Source organism: Oryx dammah, unplaced genomic scaffold (genome assembly GCF_014754425.2).
Source record: "Oryx dammah isolate SB20612 unplaced genomic scaffold, SCBI_Odam_1.1 HiC_scaffold_27, whole genome shotgun sequence".
NCBI classification, from domain to species: Eukaryota; Metazoa; Chordata; class Mammalia; order Artiodactyla; family Bovidae; genus Oryx; species Oryx dammah.
Genome location: NW_024070211.1, coordinates 39,252,745 through 39,273,868, shown reverse-complemented (window position 1 = coordinate 39,273,868; position 21,124 = coordinate 39,252,745). Strand labels below are relative to the sequence as shown.

Here is a 21,124-nt window from a genome sequence, read left to right as displayed (position 1 = left end):
TCTGATGCTGGGAGGGATTGGGGGCAGGAGGAGAAGGGGACGACAGAGGATGAGATGGCTGGATGGCATCACAGACTCGATGGAAGTGAGGCTGAGTGAACTCCGTTAGTTGGTGATGAACAGGGAGGCCTGGTGTGCTGTGATTCATGGGGTTGCAAAGAGTCGGACACGACTGAGCGACTGAACTGAACTGATGATCATGTCCCTTCCTTAAGTTTTCTCTGGTTCCCTATTAACTTATATGCTAATAATACTAAACTCCTCAGCATACACATAGACTCAATTCCCTAATATTCCCTTTTGTTCCCTTTTTGTTCGATCTTTGGTGTTCTTTCCCTTTCTCTGTAGAATCCACATCTTACTATCTGTTTACCTAACCATTTTCCCCCACAGTAAACTCGTTGAGGGCAGAGACTTTTTTTTAAAACCAAATTCCTATGGCTAGGATCTAGCAGGGTTCCTGGTACCTGCAAGACAGTCGATAAATAAAAACTCAGGAGACTAGTTCATTAGCACTGAATTTTAATTAAAATTGATAGTTTAGATGAAGAACAGGACTAGAATAGTGTTTACAATCAACTTCTGAAAAATCACACTTACATAAGAGAAATAAAAGAGGCCAGCAGAGGTCCAAAAAAAAAGGTGCAGCTTGTATTATTGCACTTAGATGAAACACGCTGTTCAAGGTCACAAAATACTTAGGCCACACAAGGCCAGGAGGAGGAGACAAACACAGAGGACAACCCCTGCCCTCCCAGGTAGTATTTCTTCTGGATTCTCCAAGGAGCTCAAAAATATTTAGTATTTTTAAAAGATTCAACTAGAGCTCTTAACAAAGATGAGTCTTCAATACGTTTTAGTTACAGCCATGCTCTTCATTTCAAATCATATGCAAGTCTAACATGCAGCTTCTACTGCAAATAATGAGATATCTGTTACATTAGAATGACCCAGGGCCCCAGGCCATGGAAAGCGGGAAAGGGAATGAATCTCTATACAATTTCAGGGAATACTACCGTAGCTATAGTTTATCTTTTTGAGCACTGTTGATTTTGGTCATTGATCTCAGCACATGAGAAAAAGTGACAGTGAGTACAAGTGGACATTAAAAATAATTCCTAGGCTATTAGTAGAAAATAAAATAAAAAAAAAAAGTCCCCGGCCACGTTCACAAAGGTGGCATAACTGTATGCATAAGAAAAAGGCTGTAAACTTATAGAAAAGATAAACTCTGGCTTCTAAACAAATTACAAAATTGATTTTGCCTTTACCCTTGAGAGTTATAGAGAAAAATGTAAACCAGTAGACCCTAGTTACCAGAAAAAAAAAACATCCTCCAAAGACAAGAAATGACCTTAAAGTTTGGCCTGGGCTAGTTTTAACTGCAGGTTCTCTCCGAGTTTATCCATAAACTCAAATGTATTCAAGTAGTCAGAACGTTGCACGCTAACAGAGGAAGGAAAAAAGAAGGAAATTTAGTTTGTCTCTGATCTGGTAGAGGAAAAGTCTGAGACATGCTGCTTAAAGTAGCATTCTATTTATTTCTAAAAGAAAAGTGATTAATGTTAACAAGCTACAAGTTTATGGCCGATGACTGCATTTACGGTTCAAGGGGCTGACCCAGGTTACAGGCAGTCTTAGTGGAGCCAGGTCAAACACACACATTCACAGGGGTTCCTGGTCTTGTAGCTTTAAGAGTAAAACTGCCCCAGGGCTTCATTCAGACTAATGCCTGGGAGGCTGAAATCATCCTACTTCTTATTTCTCATTCTTCGTTAAAAGAACATATCCAGGTACAGTCATCTTTTTACTTATATCCCTACAAATTGTCACATGTCCTCAAACAAACAAACAAACAAAAAACCACTTTGGCGCTCTTATATCTACCTTTGTCTTTCTTAAAAAACAAAAGACAATGGACTGGCTCTCATAATCCTGATGACGGGTGTCTGTCTATCCAAGTAGGCTTAAAAGTAACACACTGATAGGAACATTTCAGACATTGTATTCTTGCTGAAAATTTAAAATAAGAAAGATGTAGTAATGGAGTATATCCCAATGACTGAGGTATACTGACCCTAAACAGAGATCTCTGAGGACCCACGAATGAGACATAGGATTGGTGTTAGATTTTAATATCAATTCTTTTTTAAAAATTAATTTATTTTTTAACTGAAGGATAATTGCTTTAAAGAATTTTGTTGTTTTTTCATTTCTTGACATGAGCCATAGTAGCCAGCTTTGATTAAGGGAGGAAATCCCTGATCAGCAGCTAATTCAGCTGGGATACAGGCTTCCATGTTCTCAAAAGAGTCCTGGGCAAAACGATTATCTGACCGCCGGCTACAGATACTTAAGGAAGGGACTATGAGCAACTGGACATCTTGTACCTGTGCTGCTTACTTTTCTTACTAAATTGAAGATAAAGAGGTGGAATAAAATAGCCTTGGAGGTCCCTTTGTTTCAAAATGTCTGTAATTTTGTTATACTAAGCAGAACCTTGCCACCCAGTTGACTGCCAACTAGATCAGGGGTGAGCACACTACAGGTTGGCTCATGACCTCAGTCCAGGCTGCAGCCTGGTTCTGTACACAGGGTTTGATTGGAACACTGCCACTCCCATTAGCTCTTGTATCACCACTGACTGCTTTCCCGCCGTGGAGGCAAAGTTCAATACTTGCCATATGTTCCGTAAAGCCTGAAATGTTTATTATCTGACAGTTTACAGATAATGTCTCCTGACCCTTGAACCAGATGACAAATAATACTTCATGTAACTCCAGAAACCACTTGATGTTTTGAGCCCAGTGAGGATAAATGGTAATTTGACCACAGAGCTTACAGCATCTTATACTTACTTGGGTAAACCTTTAATACATGCAGCTAAGTCCTTGGTCATGAAGCCAGCCTCAATGGTCTCAATACAGACTTCTTCCAAAGCCTTTGCAAAAAAGCTGAGCTCTTTATTGTTATCAAGCTTAGCTCTGTGGGCTAAGCCTCTGGTCCAGGCAAAAATGGAAGCTGAATGACAGGGGGAATAAAAAAAAAAGCACAATTCAATCATGCTGATTAGAAATATTCCCAAGTCTTTGTTTGACAAAACAGAATATTTCTTTTGTTTAGGTGACTGACTTCATTGGATGCTATCTACATGAGCTTTAAGTTTCAGGAAATATTTTATCAAATAGAAACTTAAAAAAAAAAAAAAACACACCTGCATTTTTGTAGAGGAAATGTTTTGGATTTTGTTAAGAGCTTTAAGAAAGCATATAGTCATGTAGGGAACTTACTAATTTGGAAAAGGTCACAACCTCTTTTATCTTGTCTGTACTGGTCTCTTCTCTTTCCAGGCTGTAATCTGTTTTTAAAGTACTGTCCTTGAGGACATCCCTGGTGGTCCAGTGGTTAAGAATCCACCTGCCAATGCAGGGGATGTGGGTTCAATCCCCGGTCTGGGAGAATTCCACATGACATGGACACCTAAGCCTGTGTGCCACAACTACTGAGCCCATGCTCCAGAGCTTGTGCTCTGAAACAAGAGGGGCTGCTACAATGAGAAGCCCATACATTGCAACTAGAGTAGACCCCACCCTCTGCCACTAAAGAAAGACCGTGCACAGCAACAAAGACCCAGCACAGCCAAAAATTAAAAAAATTAATTAAAAAAAAAAAAAAAGCACTGTCCTTGAAACTTAGTTAAAAGGGGTCTGTCAATGTGGCTTTAGATTCTCAGCCACATGTGATGTTTCACAGCAGCAAAAGGAAAAGGAAAATGCTTGTTGATAACATTCTTCTCTGTAATATATATCCTCCCACAAAATGGAAAAGCATATATTGTGTATATATATATATTTTTTTTTAATTTAAGTCTGAATTTGGCAATAAGGAGTTTATTGTGTATATTTTAAGAAACATATTAAAGCAGTTCTTATTGGTAGGACAAATGAGCTGTTAGGTGATGGTTTTATACACAAGACATTGGGCAGCCAAAGGAACACATGTTGGAATCCCTTTGGAGATTTCTATTCTGGTTGGAAATCAACGCAGCAGCCGACATTATCTTACCAATGGGATTGGTGGACGTCTCCTGTCCTTTCTGGTACATTCGGTAGTGACGGGTGACAGTCCCATGGGCAGCCTCTGCTTCTACTGTCTTGCCATCTGGACAAACCAGCACACTGGTCATCATGCCGAGAGAGCCATAACCTGTGAGTGGCAGAACATGAAGGACAGGATTCAAGAGCACTGCATCTCCCAGAGAGGAAAGAAAAGGACTTCATCTTGACAGGACTCAGTGAACAAAATAAACATGAGTGCATGGAGTCATCAGTAATTCTTCTGCCTTTCAGAAAGGGCTATGTTTTTCCTCACTTATTTACTTCAGAGGCACCTGCTCGTGGTCTGACTGCCTGTATTCCACCCTAGTTCCATGACTTCCTAGCTACTGTGGCTCGGTTTCCTTACCTGTAAAATGGGTATAGCAGGGCTTCCCTGGTGGTACAGTGGATAAGAATCCACCTGCCAGTGCAGGAGAAGCAGGTTCAATCCCTGGCCCGGGAAGATCCCACGTGCTGAGGAATAACTAAGTACAAGTGCGCCAACTACTGAAGCTTGCATGCCCTAGAGCCTGTGCTCTGCAGCAACATAAGCCACCACAGTGATGAGCCTCCACTCTCCACAACTAGAAAAGCCTGCGTGCAGCAATGAAGACCCAGCGTGGCCAAAAACAAAAATCAATAAACAAATCTTTAAAAAAGGAGGGGGGGAGAAAAGTAAAAACACCTACTTCATAGGGCTGTTGTGAGAATTAGATGTATATGCATATATTCATGACTATATATGAAAAGAAAACACATTCTTATTCTTTAGAATACTACCCTCCAGAGAATAAGAGTTTAGTATATTACTGTTATGCTTATGTGCAGATGCTCTGCCATTCTGGGAAAATAAAGATTCAGGAGTTTTCTCCAGCCACCAAGCTGCTCACAGGCTCACGTGGGACTGGCAAGAGAAAGCTGGTTAAAAACAAAATAGAATGGATCCGAGCACCTCCCACTCGCTCCTGCTCTCTTTTATAGCCTCACCAGAACAATTCTGTTCTGTGGTTTCCTAGTCAGAGAACCAAATTACAACTTTTAAGTCCAAGTATTTGACTTCCTTCTTCTATTCATTTTTTCTTATCCTCAAATTCAAAGAACACTTGTTGCCATTTTTGCTACTTCCCAATAGAACCTGTGGAGTTAACAATGCAAATTTATAACAGGCTGCTACCTTTTTTTTGGTTTGAAAGTAAGGAAAAAAACTTTATAAACTTTGAGTACAATTAGCAATTTCTGTACTGAATTAGCAGCTCCTTTCCTATCACTAAGTCAGTATGAGGCTTCAGTAGAGGCTCAAATATTCACTGACTTGAGATGTTTGGGGTCATATCCATGGTGATAGTCTATTTATCCATGAGACACTAGTTGGTACCACTGTCAAAACTGAGGACAGAAATAAAACGTTTGGTTTGAGTCCAAAGTAGTTCATGCCTCTAGAAAAGAATGCATGTGAGGACAGCTCTGCTGCCTTTTAATCTGCTATGCTGAGGTCACCTTTATCTGCAGGCACTGCCCAGACACAGTCTTGGTTCCAGGTATCTTATCAGTGCATGGCTGGACACTGCACTGCAGCATTCTTGCTCTGAAGTCCTTTGAACCTCCACAGTTTGACAATAACGTTTGCGATATCCCTCCAGATACCCTCTTATTGCCATGAGGACATTTAGAAAGCATGAGACGATCTGAGCCCATTCTAAGAACGCTGCTCTCCTTGCTTTGTGATGGAATTATCACAAAGCAACACTCCTTTCCCTGCTGCATTCAAACGACTGTGATGACTTCCCAGGTGGCACTAATGATAAAGAATGTGCCTGCCAATGCAGGAGACATAAGAGATGTGGGTTGGATCCCTGGGTCAGGACGATCCCCTGGAGGAGGGCATGGCAACCCACTCCAGTATTCTTGCCTGGAGAATCCTATGGACAGAACAGCTTGGCAGGTTATGGTCCATAGGGTCTCAGAGTCGGACACGACTGAAGCGACAGCACACAGCACGCAAGAGAAACAGAAGGAGGGTAAAGAAAGACCTGGGTAACTCATTTATCTGACATCAAAGTCATCTTTAACCAGGCAGATCTACTGATTTTCAAACTGATAGCAACGATTAACTTTTCACAAGAGAAAGAAAAAGTAGTACTTCCTGGGGAAAAGCAAATGCAACTGAAGTGAACACAAACATTCATCAGGGAAATTCAGTGCACACCGCTTCACAAGTAACTGAAATTGAAGGACAGCTTAGCACTGAGGAAGGCAGGGAAGGGAGAGCTTTTGCTCCTCTGGTCCCTGTCTCTGGCATGAAGCTCCTGGTTTCTGCAATTTCTATTTCTTTGCTTGATTTCATGTGTTTAGAGCTAAGCAGTAAACACGTGTGTTTTACGTGGCATGGAACAGCTGTCAAGGCTGGCAAAAGTGGCATGATTTGTACCAGTCGTGGGATGAACAGGCTCTTGGGAGGGAGGCCCCTTAGTTATGAGATAACCCTGGCCCCTTCTCTCCTGAGTCCCCTAGTTTTTTACATTCTTATTGGAAGGCAGGAAAAAAGAGTGATTTTCAGATTAGGTGACTGGGCTGCTCATTGGAGGCAGTGAAACTTAAGGAGGGAAAAGGGTTGAGATATAAACTGTGTTAACATCTGAGGCTGGAGATTCAATCCCACTGAGTTACTTCCTGGGCACCCCTGAGAGAAGTCATCTACCCAGTCTGATCTTACTTTCCTCATCAGTCAGCTAAGAAGATGGACCTGAATGTCTTGCAGCGCTACCATTTCATGAGCTTTACCAAGGGCTATAGAATCCCTCTTCCCATACCTGGGCACCACCTGTTGGCCGCAGGCCAAGCCCCACCTCCACTTGTCCTCCAGCTCCTTACCTTGGGCCACGGAGTCCGACTGCACGTCCCCATCATAGTTCTTACAGGCCCAAATGAAGCCCCCCTCTGATTTCATAGCTTGGGCCACCATGTCATCAATGAGCCTGTGCTCATACCAGATATTCTGAGCTTCAAACTCAGATTTGTACTGCCTGAGAAAAGAGAAAGAGAAAGAGAACAATAGACAAAGGAAACTGGTTTTGTTGGGATACCATTTGCCTCTCTGAAAGGCTGGAGGTGGGGCTGGAAGCAGCAGGTTTTAGTAGAAGCAACACCAATTTGGGGATCTGACAGACATGGCTGAAACCCCTGCCCATTCATTTTCTAGCTATGAAACTCCCATTTTCCCATCTGTAAGGGTGATTTCATCCACTTGGCAGAGATACGAGAATTAAGCAAGACAACAGTGTTCCAAGTATTAATACTACTTCTACAGTTTTCAATATACTACTCACCGGTTTCTTGGGATTGAGCTTGCCTTAAGGATTTATATTAAAAAATATATAAGGGGGGTAGAGAAAGACTATTTTACTGCCCAGTATCATTCAGCAAACTAGGACAGCTTCCAGGTTTGATATAGATAGGGAATGGAAGGAGGTATTAAAATGTCTTGGGAAGGATACCTAAAATCCCAGCCCTAGTCTGAACGCTTGTATCTAAAGGGAGGAATGCCATCTTAAAAGTTAACAAGTACTCAAGTATTGTTGAACCTAAAATGATTATAAATGTAGACTTAAGTTCAAATGACTCCACTAAAGCAAAGTTTTATTTATTTTCTTTATTTATATTTAAATTATTGGCTGTGCCCCACGGCTTGCAAGATCTTAGTTTCCTGACCAGGGATTGAACCCACACCTTTTGCAGTGAAAATGTGGAGTCCTAACCACTGGACTGCCAGGGAATTCCCAGAAGTAGAGTTTTAAATCAGAAGAGTGGGCTTCAGAAAGAATGGAAATGGGGTCTTCCCTGGTGGTCCAGTGGCTAAGACCCTGAGCTCCCAGTGCAGGGGGCCCAGGTTTGATACTTGGTTGGGGAATTAAATCCCAGGTGCTGCAACTAAAGATCCTGCATGAGCAACTAAGACCTGGTGAAATAAATAAATATTACAAAGAAAATGGAATAGGCCCAATTTAGAACCTTACGCACGTGAAAAATCAGCACTTTCTATCACTAACAGGGTACGTTCACTCACACAGTAAATAATCCTGGCTCTGAAAAAAAATGTGGGACCTTTATCTGAGAACACATTCCCCTTCTAAAAGCAACTCAAGTGTTTTGTTTCAACCCTTGTTAAATCTCAGTTCTGTCTTTATCTTAATGAGATAGTGATGGTTTTCACTCAATTTGTCCCAGAATCAAAGGGATAAGCGTACAAATGCTATACTATGAATGCCGCCATTTGTGACCAAAAAAAGGAAAAAAGAACTGTAGTTACTTGTCATATATCTCCTGAAAGATGTCTTTAAAACGTCCATCGTATTTCTTCAGAATAGTGTTTTTGGTGCTCAGATACAAAGGCCAATTCTTAGACAAAGCCATCTGGAAAGAACTGTGTGCAAAATCTTCGATTGACTTATCTTGATTGAACATCCCCATGGCAACACCACCACTCTCTGTGAGGGGAAAACAAGAAAAAAAAAGAAAGGTAAATAGGGTATAGCTGTAGCAAGTCTAAATCCACCCCTACCACCAAAATAGCCTGCTTCCAGCTCTCATGTCTGAGTTCAGGCTTCCAATTTCAGTATTCCATGAGTTTCTGAGACACATAATTGGAGGAAAGACAATTCTAGGTAAGGACATCCTAACTTGTTTTGAAAGGCCAATACCCATGAGAAAAACATGGTCTTTTGGATCCTGAAATACCAAGAACTGATATGAACCAGAAACACACTGAAGAAGGGGTAAATAATTTTTAAACTCTTTTCACGCTTTAAAAAATTTCAAGCATGTCTTTTAAGCTGTAAGTGTTCATTCAATCTTCAGTCACTAAGAATACGTTTCAAACACAGAATGAAAATTCCTGTCATTTCCTGGAGGATGCTGAAAGTTGGTTCTGCTTTGGCAGAAATAATCATGTGCCATGTAATCACTGGTGTTTCACAACTCTTACTGTTTGAACTCTGTTATTACTGAAAGCTAGAACTTGAATCCATGCTACTGTCCAGGGCCAGCCTGGGGCTAAGGACGAGAGAGGTGTGGAAACTGGCAGAACTAGATTCCTTTAAAATGATATGACTTAGAGGAGGCAAGAAGAACAACAGCTAGGTAAATTTTGAGATTTTGTTTGCGTGAGTTCTTTTAACAAGCTTAACAATGGGGAAAGTCCTCTGTTCTTTCAACAACTTGTGGTTGGGATTTGCCATATTGAACCTTAGAAACAGCAAGATCGAGGGAAGAGAAGAAGCAAAAAAAAAAAATCAAAACAAAACCCAAACAGTCCACTTTCACAAAATAAACTCTCAGAACCAGAAAAAAACTTCAGCAAATAAATAAAAAAGCCATTTTCAAACACAAACCCTACCAGAGACAAAGCGTAGGGTTACATAACAGGCAATTTGGGGCTATTAACATTTAATTTATGTAATTTGCGCGTAACAGATTCCTGTCAACCTTCCCTCCCTGTTTTGAGATGCATAATTATCTACTTGTATTTTCAATTAAGTGAATTAAGTGGATAATTCCTTTTATGCCACCGGAAGCCAATGACTTTTTTATGTTAGGTTTTGAGTCCTGTGGAAATACTATAGATTCAGGTTACATTTTTAGGCAGCCACACAACTAACTTTAAAAAACTGGTGATAACGTTGTCTAAATGGCCTGTTTAAAAAAAATGAAAAATACAAACATACCTGTGAAGTTATGTACTAGGTATACCGTTTTGGGGGATCCATCACTTGGTGTATAGGATATCTCTACTTTTCCAGGCCCTGGCACAACAAAATCAGTTGCTCTATACTGTATAGGGGGAAAAAAGAAAATAAATCGCAAAACTGTCCTAACAAGAATTACATGAAGGGAAAAAAAAAACCCATAGACTACAGAGCTGGAAGATACCCAGACAACAGTACAGTGTGGCCCAACTTTCTAATTGAGAGATGGAGATAAAGAGGTCCAGAGAATTCCCAAAGCTAGTTGGTAGGAGTACACATTAGACATCAGTATTTATCAGGTGCTTACAATGTAAGGGGCAGTTTTCTAAGTACAGATATGAGTATGAAAGAGAGTAACAAAGTCTTCCCTCTTACAAAGGCTATGACCTAACAAACTCATACAAAAGTGAAGGAACATTAAAAGCTTTCAAATGTCAACAGCGGGCACAGATAAAAAATGCGACTGGAAGATGGAGGAAGAGAAATGACCATAACCTGGAGGTCAAGGAAGTCTTCTCTTGGGGGCTGACAATATACTATACCAACTGTAGCACTGAACATGGCTTCCCGGGGGGCTCAGACGATAAAGAATCCACCAGCAATGTGGGAGACGTGGGTTTGATCCCTGGGCTGGGAAGATCCCCCCAGAGGGCATGGCAACCCACTCCAGTATTCCTGCCTGGAGAATTCCCACGGACAGTGGAGTCTGGTGGCCTACAGCCCGTGGGGTCACCGAGTCGGACACGACGGAGTGACTAAGTGCAGCATGGCACTGAAGATGATGTTGAGAGTGCTAATGCCTGGTCCTCACTATGAGACACACTTTAAGTGATTAACCTGTATCCCACATTATCTCATTTGATTCCTCCATTGATCTTACAAGGGAGGAACGATGATGTAGTGCAAATAACCCATTTAGGGTCTGGTCCTTGGACCTTCAGGGCTTGTTCTCTTCATGAACATCATTCTACTAAGGCCCAGCCCAGGACTAGCCCATAGAAAGCAATCATTCTGGAAGCCGCTGCAGTAGGCTGATGACCCTTAAGAGAGGGCCTTCTAAGGACAGCTACCTCTGTCACAGGTAAGGAAAAACATGCCCAGCCCACACTAGGCATATGTCAATCTTTGCTGCCTTGTGCCTTCTCCCATGGCTTAGATTAGAATACTTTCAGAGTCAGGTACCAGCAGATGCCAGTCAAACTTATTTATCTTTGTTTATAGCAATACTAAAGACAGCTGAAAGAACAGCTGGCAGATAATGACAGATTAATATCTATTCTACGCAGAACATTTCTGATATTTATTGGTAGTAATTGACTCTCATTTCTCAAAAGGTGTCAAAGCACCGTAAATGCTTTCTAGACGCTTGGAATTTTCAATCTAGTAGGCTAGAATGACCATTCTTCCAGTGATTGATGCCACAATAATTTTTTAAAAAAGGGAAAAAGGAACAAAAGGATATAACTTAGAGCCATGTTCCCAGGACTAGTGAGTTTGCAGCAATCTCATCTACATTCCCTCTTCTGAGGGAACTGCCAGGACGAAGGGATAGCCTGAAATACACAGTAGAACAAAGTGAACTGCTGCTCAAGGACTGACCTGGTAACCCAGCCCCCAGGAACAGAGAGTGGTCTGCTCTACCCATACTATTTTCAACGATGGTGACATCAAAGCCTCTGGGTGTCAGGGACAGAGACTCTTGTTTTTAAGGCTCTTGTAAGACATTAGCTGCTTTCTATGAAAGTCTGAAACTTTAGTTTCAACATAGAATTTTTAGTTTAGTTGGTAATGTTTCTGTTTAATTTGGCAACAAGCCTACTTGTACAGAAGTATTGAAACTAGACTTTTTTTCTTCCCCCAAGGAGTAATGTTCTGAAGAGACTGCTTTCAACTACTGAGTTAGTTTGTCCTTTTATGCATGAAATGATCATGTTTAATGTAATAATCTTTGGTAGTTCTCAATTCTGTCTGCACGTTAGAATCACCTGGAGAGGTTTAAAACACCATGGAACTGAGATTTAGCTAGTGTAGGGTGGGACAAAGGCATTGGAATTAAAACAAAAAAAGTTTTTTTTTTTAATGGCAATGCAAAACAAAACAAACACCAAAAAGCCTGTAAAAAGATCCTATTGTACAGCCCGGGTTTGGCTGAACCACTGATTCAGTTAAACCACAGGAAATTATACGAAAATGTCTTTATCATATGGTTTAACCTAATAAAAAGACAAAAAAAAAAGGCCTATTAAAAAGTCATTTATAGTGAGATAGGTACCTATAAGTTTATCTGAATTTACTTTTATCTAAATGTCTATGGGTGTGTGTATATACACATATATATTCATTTTTCAATTCTATACCTCATTTGTGGGCTTTCCTGGTGGCTCAGTGAAAAAAGATTCTGCCTGCAGTGCAGGAAATGTGGGTTTGATCCCTGGGTCAGGAAGATCCACTGAAGAAGGGAAAGGCTACCCACTCCAGTATTCTGGCCTGGAGAATTCCATGGACAGAGGACCCTGGAGGGCTATAGCCCACGGAGTCACAAAGAGTCGGACATGACTGAAGTGACTGAGCACATACCTCACTTAATGGAAGTAGACACCAAAAGAGAATAAAGCACACATAAATCAGAACTGCTGGGCAATCAAAAGCCCCGAGAAAAGAACACGGAAAGTCAAGTCATACTAACACAACTTACTTGATCCCCATAAGCATGACGACCTATGATAATGGGTTTTACCCATCCGCTCACGAGCCGGGGTATATTTTTGCAGATAATAGCTTCCCTGAAGACAGTGCCCCCCAGGATATTTCGGATGGTGCCATTCGGAGACTTCCACATTTGTTTCAGCTTGAACTCCTCCACTCTCTTCTCATCGGGGGTGATGGTGGCACACTTGACCCCAACGTTGTACTTCTTTATAGCTTCTGCAGCGTCCTTGGTGACCTGGTCATTGGTGGCGTCACGATTCTCTATGCTTAAATCGTAGCTGGGAGGGAAAGGTTGAAAGCGTAACTTTTCCAGACACACCTACAGGTGACTGAAGATACTCCCCTTCTATCCCCATGCACCAGTCTATGCATGCTGGTGGTATACAGGGCCTGCCCTGCAGAAAGTGAAGGCTCCATACACACCTAAATCTGCTGAGTTTTAGCATTAGTGCACCCTCGACACAAAGATGGCTGCCAACTAAAAAAATCTCTAAGAAGGGCTAGACCGCTGGGCCACACTGTGTTGTGGGAAGCTGTTGAGAAGGAAATCAAATAAAAACCACTGTACCCTCTTCTCTCGGCCTACTCTTTACCACCACTTTCTGCAGACCTTCTTCATCTGATTAGCATAAAAATGCAAACCTAAGTATTATCTTCCCCTTAGAAAATACTGTGCTCTAAAAATAAAGCGGCTGAGGACTAAAAGGATTTCTTGCAGTTTGGCACTGAAGTGGTGGGAGTTATAGCTGAGACAGTCAGTGCCAAAAAATGCTAATAACTATTAAGGCCAATTAGCTGTATACTGAACCTTTCCCTAAATCTCAGGCAAGTCTTTCTCCTGGAAACAAGCCTGAAGTTTATAGAATAATGGAATCCAGCAATGACTTTATATAGCCCACTGATTTATAGCTTAAAATACACCAACACCCAGACTGCAAGTTATTCAGAGTGTGAAAGAAAGCTAGTTGTCCAGAACAGAGAAGAAGACTGTAAAACTTTAAAGTAGGTCATAGTTTGTCAAAAGCGGGAAAAATAAAACAGTAATGTAACAGTTTATTTTGTTCTCCGAGGCTTAAAAAGTTTTCTAGTTTTTTCAGCTTTCAAAATTTGCTGAATTATCAAGCCCCTCAATCTTGTTTCACTTCTGGTATTTTCCTTCCTTTAGATACCTCACTCCTTGTGATAGAAATGCAAAAGGGCATCCATTCTGGTGATATATTTCCAAATAAAAATAAATCCAAGCTGCTTTAACTGTTCGCACCTCCTCCCTCTCCTTGAGGGTCTATTGTCAATCTGTATTAATTGTCAACCTCCAGACTTCCTTAGGATATCCTTCCTTCTTAATCTTGTAAGGGGTCACTTTGTAAGCACAGCCGTGGATTGTGTATAAATTTTCAACATGACCTATAACCCTTTGTCTCAAAAAGTTATATAACTGCTCTTTGACCCCAAGTGGGCAGAATGGTCCTCAGAGCTTTCTGAATGACTGTCTCTTGGGCTATAATACTCAAGCTGACATGAATACAATTCTCCCTTTCTTTCTTAGATTGATTATTAATTTTTTTTTCATCGGCACTAAAAAAGACACTCTTATCTTCTGACTTAGGAAGTGCTGAATAAAAAGTCCACTCTTAACTCAAACAGCAGTAGTCAGCAATATTCACGTTCATGGGAAACATTTTTCATCAGAAGAAGCTTACAGCACATCAGTGGATTTTTTTGCTTCTAAGCGAAAAAAAAATGAATAAATGGTCCCAATCACTGTCTGGACAACAGAAAATAAAACAAACGAATCATTCCACTTGCCTCAAAAAGAACCAATCATGTAATAATAAGAGCAATCTTGGAACTACTTACACTTGTTTAAGTCTCCAAAAATTTTTTAGTTTTTAGCCAATGACTCTGCCTTCTAGGTATGACTGTCCTTTAAAGCTCCTTATGCCTCTAGGCTAAAGAGAATCTTCGTAGCTATTATCATGGGAATTGTTCTGCAAATTCACCTATTGCCATGTACACGAAAGTCACTCAGTTGTGTCCAACTCTGTGACTCCCATGGACTATACGGTCCATGGAATTTTCCAGGCCAGGATACTGGAGTGGATAGCCTTTCCCTTCTCCAGGGATCTTCCCAACACAGGGATCCAACCCAGGTCTCCAGCATTGCAGGTGGATTCTTTACCATCTGAGTCCAGGGAAGCCCTTATTCAACAACTTAGCCACCAGAAGGCTTCCCTGGCCTTCACTATCTCTTGGAGCTTGCCCAAACTCGTGTCCATTGAGTCAGTGATGCCATCGAACCATCTCATCCTCTGTTGTCCCCTTCTTCTCCTGTCCTCAGTCTTTCCCAGCATCAGGGTCTTGGATATAAATGGTTTAGGGAACTTCTCCTGAAAGGTGGGGATTGTATTAGATAACTTTGAGAATTCTGCGCTATAATTGTATAAAACGCAGAAAAGACAAGGAATGAACAGGTAAAAAGGTCCACTAACTAGTTAAGCAGGGTGACAGAAAATACTTTATCCTTTCGAAAGGACAAAACTGTGTTAACTACATTCTTTACTGATTTATTAGAAGATTCCCAGGCAGCACTAGTGGTAAAGAACCCATCAGCCAATGAAGGAGACGTAAAAGATGTGGGTTCAATCCCTGGGTTGGGAAGATCCTCTAGAGGAGGGCATGGGAACCCACTCCAGTATTCTGCCTGGAGAATCCCATGGACAAAGGAGCCTGGCAGACTATAGTTCATAAGGTCGCAAAGAGTCAGACACGACTGAGCAACTTGGCATGCAGCTCTATTCTTTTCCCCTCTGCAAATAGTACCTAGCGTTACTCTTGGCCATTGATTTATTACAAACAAAACCCTCGCAGGAAATAGAGGCTTGGAAAGACCTGAGAAATCACTTTGCTGCCATCGTAATTCTTCTCTTCTGAACAATGACAAGTTCAGCATTTCTAGTATTATGTTAAAATTAAAGATTCATTTCATATATATTTGAAACCCAGTCCCCCTAAAATTGAGTTCCCTTTGGAGTTTATAATTAATCTCTCTATCTAAAACTCTTTAAAGCCTCTGGTCCCCTCTGACCTCCATCCTATATTAATTTAACACTAGTCAACCAGACTCGGGTAACTAACATCGCTATTGTGACAACACTCTGAATGACTATAATTGTGATTTAGGTATCATCAGTAACAACAGAATCAAGTTGTTTCTCCAGGGGAAAGATCAGCCCCTGAGCCATGAGAATGTAAACTGGATGCAACCTGACTTCCCTGAAACTAACATTTAAGAAAAGTCACAGAAATTTCACAATTTAAAAATACCCTCAGGCCTTCCTGGAGAAGGAAATGGCAACCCACTCCAGTGTTCTTGCCTGGAGAATCCCAGGGACGGGGGAGCCTGGTGGACTGCCGTCTGTGCGGTTGCACAGAGTCGAACACAACTGAAGTGACTTAGCAGCAGCAGCAGGCTTTCCCTGGTGGTCCAGTAGTTAGGAACCCCCCTGCCAATGCAGGGAACACAGGTTTGATCCCTGGTCCAGAAGATTCCACGTGCAGCAGGGCAACTAAGCCCATGCACCACAACTGCTGAGGCCCTGTGCCCAGACCCTGTGCTCTGCAACAAGAGAAGCCACTGCAATGAGGAGCTGCTATATCCTAGCCAGAGAGTAGCCCCTGCCCGCCACAACTAGAGAAAGCCAGTACGCTACAACAAAGACCCAGGGTACCCAAAAATATAATAAAAACAAAAAGACAACTCAAAGATCAAGTTGGAGTGGATCTGAGACTTGTCTCCACTCCCTTCTCGGTGCCCTGAAAATAAACCCTTACTTTGCTGCAAACAACTAGTGTTAGAGCTGCTCTCTGCACAGGGGCACACCAGTTCTATGTTTTGTTTGCATATAAACTCGCCCAAAGCTTTATTCACAAGATATAGGGAGATCCAACCAGTTCATTCTGAAGGAGATCAGCCCTGGGATTTGTTTGGAAGGAATGATGCTAAAGCTGAAACTTCAGTACTTTGGCCACCTCATGCGAAGAGTTGACTCATTGGAAAAGACTCTGATGCTGGGAGGGATTGGGGGCAGGAGGAGAAGGGGACGACAGAGGATGAGATGGCTGGATGGCATCACTGACTCGATTGATGTGAGTCTGAGTGAACTCTGAGAGTTGGTGATGGACAGGGAGGCCTGGTGTGCTGCAATTCATGGGGTTGCAAAGAGTCGGACACGATTGAGCGACTGAACTGATGCAAAAAAGTGACTTATACCCTGAAATCACACGAATTGTGCTTTCTGAGTTTGCTGCTTGGCAAAGTGATTCATTTACCTGTGCAGGTCCAGGTCCACGTAGGGAAAAATGAGTTTCTCTTTAATCAACTCCCAAATGATTCGTGTCATTTCATCTCCTTGCATCTCTACCACAGATCCGCCTTGGATTTTGTGAGACATGTTGACTTCAATAAACCTCTAAGAGGAAAAAAAAGATAAGACAAATATCTCATCATTTGTTTCATTACCGTGTAAAAGCAAAATACAATTTGGTGATTACTAAAAAGAACAATTCATAATAGCATGATTGCACAGAAAGCTAGTAACAATTACATTAACCACTAGAATTGAATACATTCTCTGTATAAAGCATTGTGTTACATGCCTCTTGTGTGATTTCTGAGTCAACACTCACAACCACCCTGTACGATGGAAATCGTTTTTCCATTCTACTTTGCTAAAAGAAAGCAAGCTTTCCAAGGCCATCCAGCTAGAGCGTGGGGGAGCCGGAGCCTGTCACATGCCCTTAATAATGTCAATCACTATTCTTTATTCTTGACTGTTGGTTTGTCTTATCAAATGGGATTATTTCCAAAATATCATGTTTATTTGAACACTTGTATCCAACGCCTCATTGTGCTAGGCCTTCAAGATGCTCAGAATGACGGGCACTACTATTTTCCCTCTTTAAAGAGGCTGTTTTGGTTAAAACAACTATCCTTAAGAAGATTCAACAAGTTCTAGGCACCCATTTTAAAGAAAATTTAATTAAGTCTTTTTACAAGTGAAAGATGAAGAATTCCTGGTGGAACTCTATTTTCCTAGAGACAGTAAAAGATAGTGGTGGTGGTACACTGAATACAAAGTGATTTCTCAATTAGAGCAATCTGTATGTATAGAGATGTATGTTTTCCTGGTAGGTCAGAGGTTAAAGCGTCTGCCTGGAATGCAGGAGACCTGGGTTCAATCCCTGGGTTTGGGAAGATCCCCTGGAGAAGAAAATGGCAACCCACTCCAGTACTCTTGCCTGGAGAATCCCATGGAGGGAGGAGCCTGGTAGGCTACAGTCCATGGGGTCACAAAGAGTCGGACACAACTGAGCGACTTCACTTTCACTGCTCAGAACATATCCCTGGCCTGTCCTTGGTATCCCAGCTCCTGGACTATTCTTCCAGCCGTTAGTGGGCGAAGGCAAACTGCCAGTGGGTGAGATAGGGGATTGGAGTTGTTCCAGGAAGAGGTGTCTTCCTGGGATGGGGGGGTAGCAGATGCTTATCCATCTGATTCCCAGAGACAGCAGGGCTACACCCTATGGACGCGCTCAGTCACCTCCCACTCTTTGCAACCCTTTGGACTGTACCCCCCTGGGCTCCTCTGTCCATGGGATTCTCCAGGCAAGAATATTGGAATGGGTAGCCATGGCCTCCGGGGGATCTTCCTGACTCAGGGATTGTACCCGTGTTTCTTATGTCTCCTGTATTGGTGGTTTTTTTACTATAAGTCCCACCTGGGAAGCCCTTTGTAAAAAGTGAAAGTATTCGTTGCTCAGTCACATCTGATGCTTTGGAATGCATGGACTATAGCCTGCCAGGCTCCTTTGTCCACCGAATTCCCTAGGCAAGAATTCTGAAGCAGGCTGCCATAGGGCTTAGGCTTAAAGAAGGGGATGTTTCCTGAGAGTAAGAGGCACTGAGCCTGCTAAAGGTATCTGTTCCTTTTCACAGTGCTTTAATGGAAACTATTTTTCCCCCCTAGAAGATAACAACAAATTGCTTTTATTCTATTAATTTACAGTTGAGGACTGAAAGTCAGGAGAATTGACTTTAAAATATTATTAAGGAAGAGGTCTATAAACATTCTCTCAAAAAGTTGAGTTAAAGTTGTCTGGCCTTTATATTTTTAAATGTAATGATTAGTAGACTGTGAGCTTCAGTTCCTCATGACAAGCCAAGATATATTCCTAACCTCTAGGCCCGTTTTCACTTCCCAATTTGCAATTCTGGGATTTTGCTTATTATATTAGTATTTAGGAGGTTCTCTAGACCATTACTGGGGGACCATCTGGAACTCAACTAGAATAAAAAAGTGAACACACTGGTATGAATGAGTCAGCTACTTCCCATTTGTAATTTCAAGTATAATTTAAAGTACAGCTTAAAGTATATGATTTAATCATACTGATCCCACAGACACATCTGTATTATGAACAAAACAAAAAGAGGCAGCAAACTTATCTCAGTTTTGATACATTTCCAAGGCCATATTCCTATGAAGTATTATGCAAGAGTTATGACTTGGCTATTTTTCTTTAACTGCAAATACAGTTAATAAAAAGTCATACAGCAAACTTGAAATTTCAGTAATAAGTGATAATATTTTTTGGTTAAGCAAACACTTTCTGATTAATCTTTCTATATTTCATAATGCATAACTGAAACATTAAAGGTTTTCTTCATGATACTTATCCATTACATTTTTACCATCTTTTAATTTAAAAAGTGAAGCTTTATTGTAGACCCTGGGTTACTACACTGTAGGACACTATTTTATTTCTAGATTTGAATCCTATGAGGGTGGGCTTCAGATACCACTGAATTCACTTTCAACTCTAGTCCCTCAGATCTTTTGTCTCCACCCAAACCCTGATTTCAGAAGGAAGGCCTTTTCCAACAAGCTAGTTCATTTATGGAGCAGCTGAATTCCAATCTCCTGACACATATGTGCAATGCTAGAAAATAAACCTGAACTAACAACAAAGTAGTTTAAGAAAAGCTGCTTCCAGGGGTGTGTGGGGGTGAGGGTGCTGAGTTCATGAACTACACTAATTTCTGTGCAAAAAAAAAAAAAAAAAAAAAGTGTCTTGCAGAGAAGACTCGACTGAAAGAAACAAGGAAACAGTTGCAATTTATTGCTGGAAAAATTCCTGAGTCATTCCCTTACAGGCCCTCCGACCACCTCCAAGACCTCCACGACCGGTTAAACTCAGTATTGCCGTATGAAAGGGGAGGAATTACTTATTCTCACCTTTACAATTTCTAATCACCCCAACTCCTCTCAATCTCGCAGACTCAGTTTATCTCCTAAAACAAAACAAAAAAACAGAGACAGAGATAAGGTATAAGGCACTCCAGCACTCTTCTCCGGAGAATTTAGCTTTTTTTTTTTTTAAGCCAGGCAGCCCGGTTTATCTGTTTTAGAGTACAGTGCCGAGTGCACCCTAAGGGGCAAAGGGCAGTTTTAGGTCCGCATGCACTTTCCAAATAAAGTATAATAAATACCCCTGCTTGCACACGGAGGAGGGCGCGTCCGTGGGCGCGGCCCGGGTTCGTTGTCCGTTAGCTAGTCTTGAGGTTTGCACGTCCTTCGGGGACCAGCCGGCTCTTGGCCTGCACGCGTCTTTGTGGCCCTTGTGCAACCGAAGCCAGCTGGGTTCCTCCTTCCACGCCCGACCCTTCCCTCCCGAGCGCAGGGACCTTTAACCCCTCTCCACCTTAACTTGAAATGCCGACGGCGACATTTCCTCCACCCCCGGCAGCCACCAGGTGGCCTAGCGACCGCCCCTCGCCACCCCCTTAAAGCTCCCCAGGAGGACGCCTCCAGCCCGCCGCACCACCAGTCCCGTCGGCCCCAGTTCCATGCACACGCTCAAGTCCTCCAACAGCCGAGGCCGCACGTCTTCTTCCCTCTAAACCCAAGACTTCGTCTTCCACAAGTCCCTGCATTCTCCTACCGCCCGATTTTTCCTTCTGCTGCAGACCCGGCATTCCATCCGTCGCCGCATGCCACCTCCCTCTGCCCAGTTTGACCCTCCAATGCCTGACAGCGGGCCGCCTACACAACCAGGCATCTAGCACCGTCTTCCTCCCATTTCCTTCTCCCACGCTCACTACCTGGATTTTTTTTCCCGCTGCCTTGAGACCAGGACATGCCGCTAAATTTCCCCTAGCATACTCAAGATCTGAGCGTCCTTTCCCCCACACTAGCCACTAACAGCCTTCTCGCAGGAGCCAGAGACCGGGGCCGCCCCTCGAAGCCTGCGGCTACCTGAGGGGAAGGTACGTTGGCGATGACTCGGGAGCACACAGTCACTCAGTGTCCACTTTGGCAATCCCGGCTGGACCCCAGCTGTTCCGGCTTCTCACGGGGCCTCAGCAGAAACCCAGAATCTGGCCACCCAGGCAGGGCTTTTTCTCTTCCCGGCTTTTGTCCAGACCCGGGCCCGGCCCCCTCAGCCCACCTCCCGGAGCTCCGCCCCCGAGCCCCCGCCAATCGCCGCGGGCCGACCCCGAGATGGGCGGGGCCACAG

At 42.5% G+C, this 21,124-nt stretch overlaps 1 protein-coding gene across 2 annotated transcripts; it reads right to left on the bottom strand.

Annotated features, from left to right (window-relative positions):
* Nucleotides 1-509: 509 nt before the first annotated feature.
* On the bottom strand, nt 510-21,052 carry IDH1 (isocitrate dehydrogenase (NADP(+)) 1). 2 transcript variants are annotated; one of them, XM_040228660.1, is made up of 10 exons: nt 20,863-21,052; nt 19,843-19,898; nt 16,877-17,016; nt 12,534-12,825; nt 9,818-9,923; nt 8,404-8,581; nt 6,969-7,120; nt 4,066-4,206; nt 2,859-3,021; nt 510-1,446 (listed from the first exon to the last, which is right to left on the bottom strand). In XM_040228660.1, exons 3-10 carry the CDS (start codon nt 16,996-16,998, stop codon nt 1,356-1,358), a joined length of 1,245 nt encoding a protein of 414 aa, XP_040084594.1. In that variant the 5' UTR covers nt 16,999-17,016; nt 19,843-19,898; nt 20,863-21,052; the 3' UTR covers nt 510-1,355. The 2 variants fall into 2 exon arrangements, with proteins under 2 accessions (XP_040084594.1, XP_040084595.1); XM_040228661.1 differs by lacking the exon at nt 20,863-21,052 and adding an exon at nt 20,097-20,343.
* Between the last annotated feature and the right edge of the window lie 72 nt (nt 21,053-21,124).

Excerpts from the sequence above, each read along its gene's own strand:
- IDH1 (XM_040228660.1), bottom strand. The coding sequence starts at position 16,998 with ATGTCTCACAAAATCCAAGGCGGATCTGTGGTAGAGATGCAAGGAGAT. Across the intron at positions 12,826-16,876 it reads GTGGACCTGGACCTGCACAG|CTACGATTTAAGCATAGAGA; the intron begins GTAAATGAATCA and ends TTTCCCTCCCAG. Across the intron at positions 7,121-8,403 it reads TTTCAGGAGATATATGACAA|GCAGTACAAATCTGAGTTTG; the intron begins GTAACTACAGTT and ends CTCTTTTCTCAG.